Source organism: Alligator mississippiensis, chromosome 1 (assembly GCF_030867095.1).
Source record: "Alligator mississippiensis isolate rAllMis1 chromosome 1, rAllMis1, whole genome shotgun sequence".
In the NCBI taxonomy this organism is placed as follows: Eukaryota; Metazoa; Chordata; order Crocodylia; family Alligatoridae; genus Alligator; species Alligator mississippiensis.
The window spans coordinates 220,706,141-220,719,517 of record NC_081824.1 but is presented as its reverse complement, the minus strand read 5'-3'; the positions used below and the strand labels follow the sequence as shown (position 1 = coordinate 220,719,517).

At 41.7% G+C, this 13,377-nt stretch overlaps 1 protein-coding gene across 2 annotated transcripts in view; it reads right to left on the bottom strand.

Moving 5' to 3' along the window:
* Positions 1 to 13,377, bottom strand: part of ESF1 (ESF1 nucleolar pre-rRNA processing protein homolog) — a 75,162-nt gene that overhangs the window by 36,917 nt on the left and 24,868 nt on the right. For both annotated transcript variants that reach the window (XM_014595026.3, XM_019500777.2), the window contains exon 9: positions 4,693 to 4,854. In XM_014595026.3, the coding sequence (XP_014450512.1) occupies positions 4,693 to 4,854 (162 nt within the window). The remainder of the gene's footprint in view (positions 1 to 4,692; positions 4,855 to 13,377) is intronic.

The window sequence follows — 13,377 nt, the reverse complement described above, 5'->3', positions numbered from 1 at the left end:
TGTGATTTAAACCTAATACTGTATTATATAAGACGACAAATTAAGACAAGTTTCAAAGCCATGAGCTCTGCTTTGCAAAGAATTCATTACTGGCAGCAACAAAACATCCTTGTGAAAATCTTGTAACAGCCACATATACATGCAAACATGTTTAACAAATTCTGATGCTCAATGGAACAATGAATTAGAAATCATTAAAAAGAGGCAACTTCTTGCATGCAATTACTGACACACTGTGGATAGCTGAAGTATAACAGAGATTCAGCCGTTTCATTACAGTCTTTTTAAAATCAATTAACCACAAGTAAAGATATATGTTCTTAAAGGTAAATTTAGTGAGAAATCATGTCAGAAATAAAAAAAAGAGGAAAACGATATTTTCTGCAGTTACATACTTGTACTTTAAATATTTTTTTGTTGCTAAGTAGTGCTAGAATCAAGTTGTAGCTGTGATGATCCAGGACTTGCACAAGAGGCAACGATTTTTTGGGGGGTGATCTCTTTTATTGGACTAACTACATTATTGGAATAAAGGTAGACAAGCTTTCAAATGTTCTGTTAGGCACTGAATTATAAGTCTGAAAATGATGCAATAAAGATAGCACTTTTTATCCAGCCGAACTGATTCCTGAGTATATTGAATCATATCTGATCACCCAAGTTACAAAATTCAGTTTTACTGCACATGCAGGACCTAAATAACTATAAAAGAAGGTGCTGGATTCTGATCTTGCTCAAATATAACTGAATGGACAATTCTGTTGACAGTCAGTTATAGTTAGGGCTCTCACAGTCCCAAAGGGCTGCACAGACATAAGCAAGAACAGAATTCAGCTTGGGAAGTCTCTGACTAGAGATAATGTTCAAGTGCAAAAGCAAAATTTGGCTTTCAAATTTCAGGCTGGAGTGCTGGCACATGGTTACTTGGTGGGGGGAGGTTTACAAAAGCAGGGGAAAAAAGTCTAAGGACTACCAAAAATCCTTTTTTTTTTTTTTTTAAGTAACTTCTCATATTTGAGCCACCATGGTAATTTTCAGTTTCTTTCACTTTATAAAGAAAAGTCTCAAGTGTTTTTACCAAGATGGTTTCCCATCTCTGCTTCTAGTCTTCAAAATGCCAGAACAAGTAAATGTTCATTTCATCACCAGCCCTTCCATCAATCCACTATTTTCACTGTGCCTAAAGATTATTTTAAATTTCATTACTACTCAGACTGGTGCAGGAGATACAATTTTTAGGTACTTACTATATTTTCATGCATATAACATGCCCCTATTTTTGAAAGGCTCTAAGAAGGGAGGGGGAGAGAGGGAATCATACTTTGGATGTCAGGTCTCTGGGGCACGGGGCTGCTTGCTTGGGCCTGACAATAGCACGCTGCACTGTGCCCATGCAGCAGGGTCCAATCCAACACACTGAGGCAGCCCAATCCAGCAAGACCCAATTCAGAATGCCAGCACCCAATCCAATATGTTGCACTGGGGCAGCACTGCTGAGCACTGGTTCCAGGGCTGCATTCTGAGTCCAGGACTGCACACTGGCTCTGGAGCCATGTGCCGGGTCTAGGACCATGTGCTGTGTCAGACCCTCTGTACCAAGTCTGTCCAAGGACCAATCCCATGCACCATCCTGATCCAGTGCACAGCTGAGGAGGGGAACTCCCCATGGGTCCACAAATTAAGTGGGGGAGAAGTTCCTGGAGCTGTGGCAATGAATGCTGTCATCACCTCAACACCCCCCCCCCGGCCACACACACACACATTTCTGGACCCAGGGGGGAGCCCTTTTCCTTGCATAAGATGTACACTCAGATTTTCCCAACAAGTTTTGGAGGAAAAGGTGTGGGTTATAGGTAAGAAAATATGATATTGGGGGGGGAGGTGTTAAATATGAGGCAATCAGATGCACAAACCAATGTAATGGCTTATTTCCTGCTATAAAATTTCAACTATAACCTGCTGAAAGGTTTTATACATGCTACAGTCACCAAAAGCCATCCTGAGGAAGACTGCTATATGCCAGTCTTCCACCCTTGTGAACTGAAAGGTGTTTCTTGGAAGGTATGATTAGGAACCTACTAAAACTGCGATTGCGCAATTTTCGCAGAAACTGAGATTTCGGGTGGGCTCTGGATAAATTAATAAATAAAACTTACCAAAAACACAGTGTTGGTTCCCTTTGGGCCCAGCTGCACATCCCACTGGGGAGAGGGGGCTGTTGGCACAGCACGATGGCTGCGCTTCCACTCCTTGCTACTTATTGGTTTTGAGGGCGGTCTGTCATACAGCCCTGCTCCTCTCCACCCATCAGTAGGGGACGGGGGGGAAGCAGCTGCATGACAGACAGCTATTGCAGCCAATCAGCAGTGAGGGGCAGGGCCACCAGGACCCCTCAGCCAATCAGATATGGGAGGGGGGACCCACCACATTCAGCCTGCAAAAGTGGCTACCAGCTTTGGTATGTGTCCATGAAATCAACTGGGTGCCACCTCAAGTTCGGTAGTCCGCTAGGTATGATATCTGAAGTGATTTACATACATCTGAAAAGCTAAAATGACTGTCTTGATAAACACTGTTTGTTGGAGGTGGTTTAACTACTCTGTTAATCCCCCTAGCTACAGAACAGTACAGGTGCTGCTGGCTAGGAAAAATGCCCAAGCCCTCTTTCTTGACCTGAGCTGGGTTGGGTAGCCAGCTGCATCTACAGAATCAACTGAGGACCCACTCACCTATTTCAGTAAAAGCCTCCGCTCAGGTGCTAGGGTAGAGGCTCCTGCTGAATCCGTTGCAGGGAGAAAGAGAACATGTCCAGTAAGCAGCTGCAGTACCCTGAGTGCTCACTGCATGTGCAGTGTTACCTTCTCTTTCCCCTAGCAGAGGCTTATATTACAGAAGCTGCTATTACTGCATTCCTCACTTAAAATTCTCACCCCTCATTTCTAGTAGCTAATTTAGAGGGAAAAGGTGCATGCTGTGAGGAAAAAAACCACTATTACACAAACACAGAAATCTCATACCATTCCCGTGCTTGTTATGTATGTAATCAGTTTTCTACTTTAGAGAAAGAGGGATTCAGGTTATAGATCAGGTTAATATAGTAGTAGAAGCTAGAACACAGGAGACAGATCAGCAGGTTGCCTGTAAAACGTATCCACATGTCTACTGCTTTAAGTTCTCAAACTAGCAATTTATTCTTCCTAAGGTTTCCAGGCTTGAACCAGAGAAAATTATAAAATTTTGTGCTGTTAAATAAGTGTTTCTATATATAGGAACATTGCAGTATTAAGATCTAATACCTCCTGCCCTTCCTGGGCCAATGTAAAAACAAAAAAAAAAACCTTTCAACTACTGAAGAGCTGCTCTACAATCACCCAGTGTACATACTTTCATGAACAGAAAAATGTCAATATTCCAGCAACAAATCAAGAAGTCTGATCTGCCCTAGTCCAGGATTGTCAAATGATGACAAATTTTACATACACAAAAAACAAAACCAAAAAATGTTAGAAAACATTTTAAAACCTGCAAGTAGCACACTTCTGGGCCATTTAAGTCATGTTTTCCTTTGAGTGTGTAGGACAGCAACTTGGGAAATTTAATGGATTCTAATAGGAACAATCCTAGTAAATACCTCAGGGGTAAGTGATAGAATTTCCAGCCTCCTCCTCTCCGCCAGACAATCTGAACCTGCTTTTGGATAAATGGCACTGTATTTAAAGAGAACAGCCGGGTCACAAACACAGATGCTGGCCAAAAATCACAATTATGAAAGATTCAAACAAATCCAACACAACGGGCAACACATTTGGTAGATATTCTTATTTCAAAGGAGTGATAAACTAAAGGATTAGGCTATAAGCAGATGATTGAGGCAATGGATTTTTCAGGTGAAAAAAACACCACCTAGTTTCTTTCCCAACTTAAATTCACAAAATGCCTGAAAGTATTTCTATTTTGGAGTTATATTACACTTACATTCATCTAGGATGTGGATGGCTATGTTTTGAAAACATGCCTTAAACTAATTTTAAGTTGTGATACAAATATAAAATAAGTAGGTGCAAAAACTGAACCCCAACTTGAGCAAATCATCTCCAGCTTGGAAGTATTTGGACAAAAACTGTTCCAAAAGCCTATCTGAAATTTCATCACAAGATGAACATAGTTTTCATTCCTCAACCAGTTACAAATCAAAGAATAAACACTGATATCCACACATTAATATACTGGATATTAAAATACTGGATACTTTGAGGAAAGCAATCTTCATTCTGAACGAGAAATTTCTTATACTTTTCTGATGTTAACATAGGGAAACCAACAATTTTTGTTTCTTAAAATGTAAATAGTTCTGTTATGATTTTAAGACAAGCACAAATACAATCAATCAATTCAAGAAAATCTCTAAAAAGACAAATGACAAAGCAAACATCAAAAGGAAAAAAAAATGCCTGGCAGGAACTATAAACTAGACAGACAACCCTCAGCTGAGAAATGGTGCTTAATCATATTTCCTCCCATTTTCCCTTGACCCATCTGGATTTCAATGGTGAGAAATTAAAAAAAAAATACTGGTCATAATTTCTATTACCGTAAATCCCTCTCTTTACTCTGTACCTCAGTACGTAGGCCAATAATAATATTACTTGCTTTTTCAAGTCAGAAAAGGAATAAAAAAACCCAGAAATTTACCTGGAACCCATTTAATCTCCATTTCCATATCATTTTCTTCACATTTTTTTTCTTTTTCTTGGATACTCTGTAAAAGTTCTCTGTATCTGGCAATTTGTTCTTCATCATCCTTTTGACTTCTCTTGAGTTTGTCATCTTCTGTTTGATGGGCTACATCATGACCTAAAAAAGACAAACTGTAAAACAACTGCAGAAAGTCTCAATCTAGATGCAAGTAAGACTATTTTTAGGCAATACAAAGATCAAATCAGAAAGTGTGGAGAGGAACTGGATGGCAAAAGAAAGCTGATGAAAGAGTTCTTTATGCTTAAAAATAATTATAATAAAAAACAACTAAATTTGGTAAAGCACTTTGAAAATATACTGCTACATAAAACCAAATGAAACAATCTATTTTTGACCGCATATTAACTTCAGTTTGTCTCCTGATCCAGAATGAGTGGCCTAAAGCCTCAGAAAGGAGTCAATATTGGAAGTCAGGAGTTCCTACCTAATAGTCCTGTGGCCTGCTGAATGGATCAGTTACAGGATATTCCTTACAGTACCTCCCAACCTATTTTTTTTCCAATGTGTGCATGTGGAAGTAAATGTGAAAAAACAAAACAGCACAAAAAAATAAGTACACTGTCTAGAACTTCAGTTCCCCAAAGACAGCAAGTCAAGTGTGTGCTGCTGTGGGGTTTTCAAGTTATTCTGGTAATACTCCACCACAACAGACTTTTTTTTACATTCTGTGGCATCGTTCATTCATGGCCAAGACAAAAATAGATGGTCTTGTGCTCCCTGAAAGCACTTTCCCTTGAAACATTATATGACAGTAGCTACTACGAACATCCAGTTCTCACATACATCTAATACTCCTGGTGCTCTCCCCCTGTTTGCAGACTCTAGATCAGGGGTTTTCAACCTATTTTAATAAGTGTACCCCTGGCAGCAGGATGCAGAGTTGTGGGGGGGGAGGGAAGTGGCACGCGGCTGGATGCGGACCGGTGGCAGCACGGGTGGCGGTGGCAGCAGCCGCATATGAGCTTCCCCCTCCCTTGTGTCCGGCCAGCCAGGCAGTGCCTGTGCAGCCCTCAGAGGGGTGCCGCTACCCTCCTCCTCCTGGCCTTGCTCCTGGGAGGCGGCAGCGTGGGGTGGTAAGTGTCATCCCTGCCCACCCACACGTACCCCCTAGGGCCTTCCCAAGTACCTCTGGGGGCATGTGTACCCATGGTTGACAACCCCTGGTCTAGCTGTCCAATTGCTGACCTGCATTGAGCAGGTAATGCCAGTTGTGATTAGTGAATGGGAATACTGGAAGCGTTTCAACTGTACCACTGAGAAGTATTCTACACCCCCAGTTAGTAGCAAGAACTACAATCTGACTTGTGACAAATGTATGCAAGTTGGATTTCATGATATTTTTTTAAAATGCTGAAGCCACTTCACTGACTCCAAACTACAGGCTCTGTGGAGAGAAAAAAAAAAAGCAGGTAGTGGTACTATTAATATTTGCAGGCCAGGAGGTTTGCTGCTTGTTTAAAGGAAGGGCTGATGTGAGAGGCATAAAAAGCAGTTTTTGTGCCCTGAGCAGCAGTGGCAGCTGCCAGTCTGTGGCACTTTCCCCAAGGCAGCACCTGGGGTTGGAGCCTCAGTCATCTATTCTTAGTTACATGCTACTGGCTAATACACTTAATACAGTGATACAATTCCATCATCTAATGCTGGCCTGATGTTGTTGCTGCTGCTCAGGGGACAATTCCTTAGCTGGGACAAAAGAGACATTGCCTTTCAATTAACTGTTTTCCACTTTGGCCATTAGTAGGTAGAAACAAATGTCTCGGAGGGACTTCTCCTCTGTAAGAGAACTCCAAGTGGACTTAATGGTTTGGGAGCAAGGGTTGGAGGGAAGAAGGTATTTTCTTGGGATTAGGGGCAGTTCAACAAGGTGCTCTCTTGCTCAAAAAAGATGTTCTCTTGCTCAAAGAAGCTCACTTATGGTCTTATAGTACACAGTATTAATTGCTGTACTGTAATAGGTGGGTTTTATTTGCTTAGCAGAACCACACAAGTAAATGTTTCCCAGTGCTTGACACAGCTGACAGACGGTGCCTTTCAGAACACTGTTCAATATTTGTTTGCACAATGCCTGTTTTGTTTTTGCTTACATCCCACTAAAAGTTTATTGTTACCTAAGAAAGAAAAATTAAGCAGTCACGGTAGTGTAAGAGACTTTGCATGTTCAAATAGCAAAGGATATGCTTTCTTTGCTCAGGGTGTATAGTTTCTAAAAACATTTTATGTTCTACATTACCTACAAACAATCCGTAAAACTCCTTGCTTACAGAAGAGCAAAACCATTTGATTAATTCTGGCTTTCGTGCAGTTGTCTAACGTGTGTGCAAAGTCTGCTGCTAGCTTTCACATGTCACGCTGTATCATGCAGCATCAGGAACCACTTTCTGATGCTGACTAAGAAAGGTAATTCTTTCTTGTGCCAACAGTTTGTTTAAAGACTTCTTGGACCAAAAAGAAAAGTCATGGTGCATTAAAGGTTGCCTTGCGGCAGAAACACAATTAAAGTCTATATTTAGTGTGTGAAGGAAAGCAAACCAGCAGCTGAAAACTGGACTAGAAAAGGAACGTGTATTCTTAATTTGTTCAGATGACAGTACTGGTGTCAGTTTTTTGGTACGATTTACAGTTGTCAGGAGGAAGATGGGAAAAATAAATGCAAGAACCGATTAAGCTGTTAACAGTGGCCACCAACATTAAAGATAAAGGTATTCAAAAGAAGGTGGTTCAAATTTTGAATCTGATAATTGTGAGAGCTCTTAATAACTGAGCAATTTAGACATGTCGTAGTACAGGCTCAAGACATAGGATTATTGATTTATAACAGTGTCAGATGGTTTAACTGAGACCATATTCTTGGAATCACAAAATGGCTGGGCGAAGTTAGGTTATTCTTAGCGCAGAAAGGAAAAGATTACCCTCAACTAGTAAACTAGCCATGACTAAATGACTATGTTTTTTCCTTGCTTCCTTCAATAGCCTCATGAACTAAATGTACTGAGGAATACAAATGTGAGTAGACATCATGTTTTACAAAACAAACCTTATGTAGAAAAGCTGGAAATATTCAAGAAGTAGAAGGTGGAAAACTAAAATAACTCCTTTTATCGTGAGGACATCTGGAAAATTGAGCGACTTTCACGGACACTGTTGGTAACACCATAGAAATGCATGAATCATTCAGAAACAATAGAGAAGTCACTGGAAACTTATCTGGGGTGGTTTCTTAAATTTTAATCCTTGTCTGCCACACGGGAGACCTGGGTTTGATTCCCAGATGTACATATAACTACAGCCATCAAGGCACCATCTGTCTGGATTTGGTCTGGCTTTTGAATTCTGTCTCAGCAGGCTAAAGTGGGGATGGAAGGTCTGGGAATCCTCCACTCCTCCATATTCCTGCCTAAGTATATGATCAAATGTCCTGGTGACTTCTCATGCAAATATTATGATCCAGAAGGATCAACGGTTGCCTACTAACAGGTATAAAGTAAGCTACAATTCAGACACCCAGGCAGAGGCAAGAATAAAGAAGTCTATACTACTGACAGAGTAGTTAAACTGACATGAAGCTAACAGTACTGTCTTGGAAGATAATATAAAAATTGAAATGCAGTGACTTAAGTTGTTAAATGGAAAAGACCAAGCATGGAAGGTCTGAGGGAAATAGATACCTTTGAAACACCTTTTGTAAATTTGAAAAACTGCCCGATTCTTTTGTTTCTGTAAAACATTAGATGTGGCTTTGCTGATTAGTCACTCATTTCAACGTATTTTTTTAACCACTCCCAAAATAAAGTTCAATTTGAACATCAAAAAGTGACTACTGAATTGTGTAAGTACAGCACTACAACTTTATACACATAATAGAATGAACAACCATTAGCTAAAAAGCAATAGCAGGAGACCCACAAGAGTCCTCTTCAATGTCATACCACATGATATAGTACTTCATAATCTCTTAATATATAATGCACAAAAGGCCTGTCATGGGACCACTGAGGATATTTTCCCTGATATCAGGCTCACAACACCAAGGACCTTTAAAAAGCTTGCATGCAGCTGGGATCCCCAGCTTGATGCCAGCTTGCTTTTTAAGTTCCCTGGCCACTGCAAGCCCAGCAACTGGGGAGAGAGACTCCTTTACCCCGACTTGCACATGCCCTTTTAAAGAGGTGTCCAGCATATGCAGCAGAGGATGAACTTTTGCTGGGCACCTTTTTAAACAGGCATATGCAGCTAGCAGTGGGAAGGTCTCCCATCCTGAACTGCATGCACAAATTTAAACAGGAGTCCAGCCACTATCGCTGGGTATGAGGAAGATCCCACATCCCCAACTCTGTACCCCTTTAAAGTGGCACACATATGAGAATCAGCATATGGGAAAGCTCTCTTATCCCCAGCAGCTCACATCAGTGCCTCTTTAAATCCACACATGCAGCTAGAGAAGCTCCCCCATCTTTGGCTCCAGAATGGTCATGTGCAGCTGAGAATAAGACGGTCCCTCATTCAGACTGGTGTGTTCATTTGAAAAGGGCTCCCTATCCTCTTTAAACTCGGACACACCAGTCTGGGGAATGGGAAGAAAGTAGCATCTTGGCATGTTCCCCAGATGAGGGAATGCATAGCCACTTGATTTCTCCTGGTCCCAGAAAGACATGAGCTGTTACTGCGGCTCATACCTCCTCAGGACTGGGGTAACCCAGTCTCAGGAAGGCAAAGAGAGCTGTTTCCCACTACCAGATTCCTCCCAGTCCAGGAGGAGTGGAGCAGCAGGAAAGTGTTCAGGCATTCATTCCTGAACCAGACATCCCCATGCAAGAAAGATCTTTTTTTAGTGACAAAGGACGATCCTTCTCCCCAGTAAGCACATTTCTTCCAGGAGAAATTTAACAAATGTGCATATGCTTTTAGTTTCTACTGGAAGAGTGATAATTCTCCCACAAGGAACCAAACAGCTGTATATGGCCTCAGTTTTCTCCCTTCAATGAAGAATAAACAAACACTACATTCATACACTTTTTCCAGCTGCTCATTTATAAGAAAATGAGGATGTACTTCATTTTCTAGTATAAATTAATTCTATATGTTTAAGGCCATCTTCTAAAGTAGCAGGCAAAGTTTATTAAGTCAAAAACTTTTCTATCTGAAAACAGAATCAAGTAAATACAGAACTTCCTTCTCAGACAAGGTTCCTCCCCCCACCCTAATTCACATGAGAATAAAAGCCCCTCGCCTTAGAATCAAGTACAGAGGCAGTAAGTGGGCAAGCAGCTGCTGTGGCTCAGGCTCCAGCCCCTACCTGGGGTTGGGGCTGTAGCTGCAGCTACCGCTCCTCCGCTACCTCTGCACCCCACCATCTCCCGCTTTCAGCCTCTTCACTCTCATCTCCCAACTGCAAAGCCTCTGCTCACCCACCTCCCTCTCTTCCTCCCCCGCACCTTTACTGTTGCTCTGCACCAGCAGGCTCTGTCCACGTTACAGCCCAGGGCAATGAGCCCTTGCCCCAGCCTAGCCCCAGAGCAGCAGCATGCAGCCTACACAGCTGCTACAGAGGCTGGACTAGGGCCATGCTCAGTGCCCCAGGTTAGAACAGGGATGGAGCCTGCCAGCATGGAGCAAGGGGAAGGGGGGCGGGAAATGGGAGAAAGCAGAGGCAGAAGGAGAAAGTGGGGGCCTAAGGCTATGGGGTGGGCAGGCACAAGCAGGAGGGAAGATGCTTGACCTCTTCACAATACCTGCTCCCGCACTGCCTGTCCCCCTACGGCAGTGGGGGGAATTAATTAAAGATGACCACCCAATAATTATATTCTACACGTGGAAAATTATAACTAATTTAACATTTCCAGGTATAGAACCTAATTATTCAGGGGTCATCTTAAATTTAGTGTTATCTTAGATTCTAGTTAATACAGTATTTGGATTTTACTTAATATCATTAACCCTAAAATTAGGATTAGTGCACTAAAAAAAGACACAAATTACATATATTCTACAACTGCAAATCAAACATCCTCCAAATATGGGCACACTGATGACTGCAGTAGCATAAGGCAGATCCTTTGTCTTGATGAAGCATATTAAATCCATGACCTGTAACCAACTTCACATTAGGCACAGATTCCCTGCTGCAATTTATTGGGCTCCATTCAAGAGTCCACCCATGCAGAGACAATGATCTGGTTTGTATCTAAGTTATTAAAAATGTGTCTTTTTTGTTCTATTAGTTAAGCTGCTTGACAATGTTAAGCAGGAGAATGACAGAAGAACAAATTTCTTGTTTCCAGAGATGTATAAATACACATAAAAAAAAGAAGTAAAAAGTACAAATTCTGTCTAATTTGAAGTTTCCTTAAAAATGCCCAAATGAATCACTGTGGTTCATGCCCAAAATAGTGATTAAGTGCTGGATTTCAATGCACAGTACAAAGGCTTACTGACTGGAACAAACGTCTTCAGGCAAGGGAAAACTCAGAGAGAAAGTAATGGAGATACTTTGTGCTGTGAACCATAACATACCAGGTCACTGAAATTCATGATATTATAAAACTGTTGTATAAAAGCAGTGCCAACAGGGCTGGTACAATTTTTTTTTTACTTTAAAAATTCCATACAAAAGCAGATGAAGATGGAGTAGAAAAAACACTGTTTATAAATAAAACATTTTATAAGTTAAACAAAAATGAAAAAAGTACAGAACATTCTTTCCATCCTATCACACTTTCACATTTCCATTCAAACAGCTGAAATTCATTTTTTTTCTGTTTGTGTTTAGTACCACAACAAAAACGTTGGATGAAATCCTGTTGTGTATCCTGTAACTCAATGGATAAAACATCAGGAATATGTTACAGAAATGGCAATGTAATCCTTTCTTTTAAAAACTTACTTTTGAAAACTTAATTAGAAGTAAGGACTTTCTAGGCTGAAAATTCACTGACCAGTGTGGAAAGATAGTCCAAAATGATTTTTCCCAGGAACAGAGATCTACTTTTTAAAACATCTAACCTGTTGATTACTCTCTTGAGAAGTCCAGTTCCACCACCATCCCACCTCCCAAGCTCCTCCCTCCACACAAGTGCATTTTTCTGGAATTACGAGGCATCCAATCACTTTCTCCTCTCCTGTTGTCCTCACAGAAAGGCTTGAGGAAAGAGTTTCAAGTGAGAAAATAAAGTTCATAGCAAGACAAGGTTCCTTGGGTGAATGTGATATCTTTTATTAGACCAACCCAAATGGTTGGAGAATAGTTACTAAGCAAGCTTTCGGGTTCAAAAACCCTTCGTCAGGCTAAGGAAGCTGCAGCAGTTGCTGTGTGCTCTTCCTGGATGGAATGAAAAGTAAACAAGCCAGGGGCTGGGCTGGGCTGGGCTGAGGAGTCAGTTGCCAGGCAGACTGTAACGTATCAAAAATCCAATGTCTGTGTTTAGTCCATGATCTCTAGTATCCAGCAGGTTGATGAAATGGAGCTCATAGGCTAGTCTCTGGGATGTGTTGTGTAAATTTCCCTTGAGGATCAGGACTGAGAGATTGAAGAGAGAGTGGCCCTCCTGTGAGAAATGGTGCCCCCACCGGTAATTGGGTGTTTCTGTCTTTGATGGATTTCCGGTGTGTGTTCATTCTGGTGCGCGGTTGTTGTCTGGTCTCTCCTACATATCTTCCATCAGGGCATTTGGTGCATTGGATGAGGTATACTACATTCCTGGAGGTGCAGCTGTAAGATCCTGGGATGCTGATGGCTCTGTTGTGGGGTGTAGTAATAGTGGAGGTGGTGGAGATGTGGGGGCAGGTTTTGCATTTCTTGTCATGGCATGGTCTGGATCCTTTTGGTATGTTCTGGGGCTGAGGAAGTTTGCTTCTTGTGATGAGGTTGGTGAGGTTCGTTCCATATAGGTTCAAGGGATGGGTGATAGGTCATAACCAGCGGTGTGCAATTTGTGGGTGTTTTTCTTCTGTACTGCAGCAGTTCTTCACGTGGTATCCAGGTGGCTCTTTCAAACGTGCGATCTACCTCTCTGGAGGAGTGTCCTTGCTGGGTGAAAGCCTTTTTAAGATTGGTGAGGTGGCGATCCCGGGTGTTGTCTTCAGTACAGATGCGGTGGTATCTGAGGGCTTGGCTGTATATCACAGCTTTTTTGGTGTGTTTCGGGTGATTGCTGCTTTTGTGCAGATATGTGTGTTGGTCTGTGGGTTTCTTGTATACTGTGGTCTGTATTTTACCCTTCTGGATACTGATCATTGTGTCTAAAAAGGGGATGTTGGTGCTGGAGTATTCTAAAGGAAGTTGGATGGAGGAATGGTGACTGTTGAATTTCTGGTGGAACTCAATTAGAGATTCCTGGTTCTCACTCCAAATGATGAAGGTGTCATCGATATATCGTAAGTACAGCAAGGGTTTGATGGTGCAGTTCTTGAGGAAGTCTTCTTCCAGGTGGCTCATAAAAAGGTTGGCATACTGTGGGGCCATTTTAGTGCCCATAGCTGTTCCCATCGTCTGGAGGAAGTGTTGATTATTAAAAGTGAAAATGTTGTGTGTGAGGGTGAAGTGTATAAGCTCAGTGATATCTCTGGGTCTGTATTCTGGGTTGTAATCTTGTTCCTGTAGATATGTAAGGCAGGCATGGATGC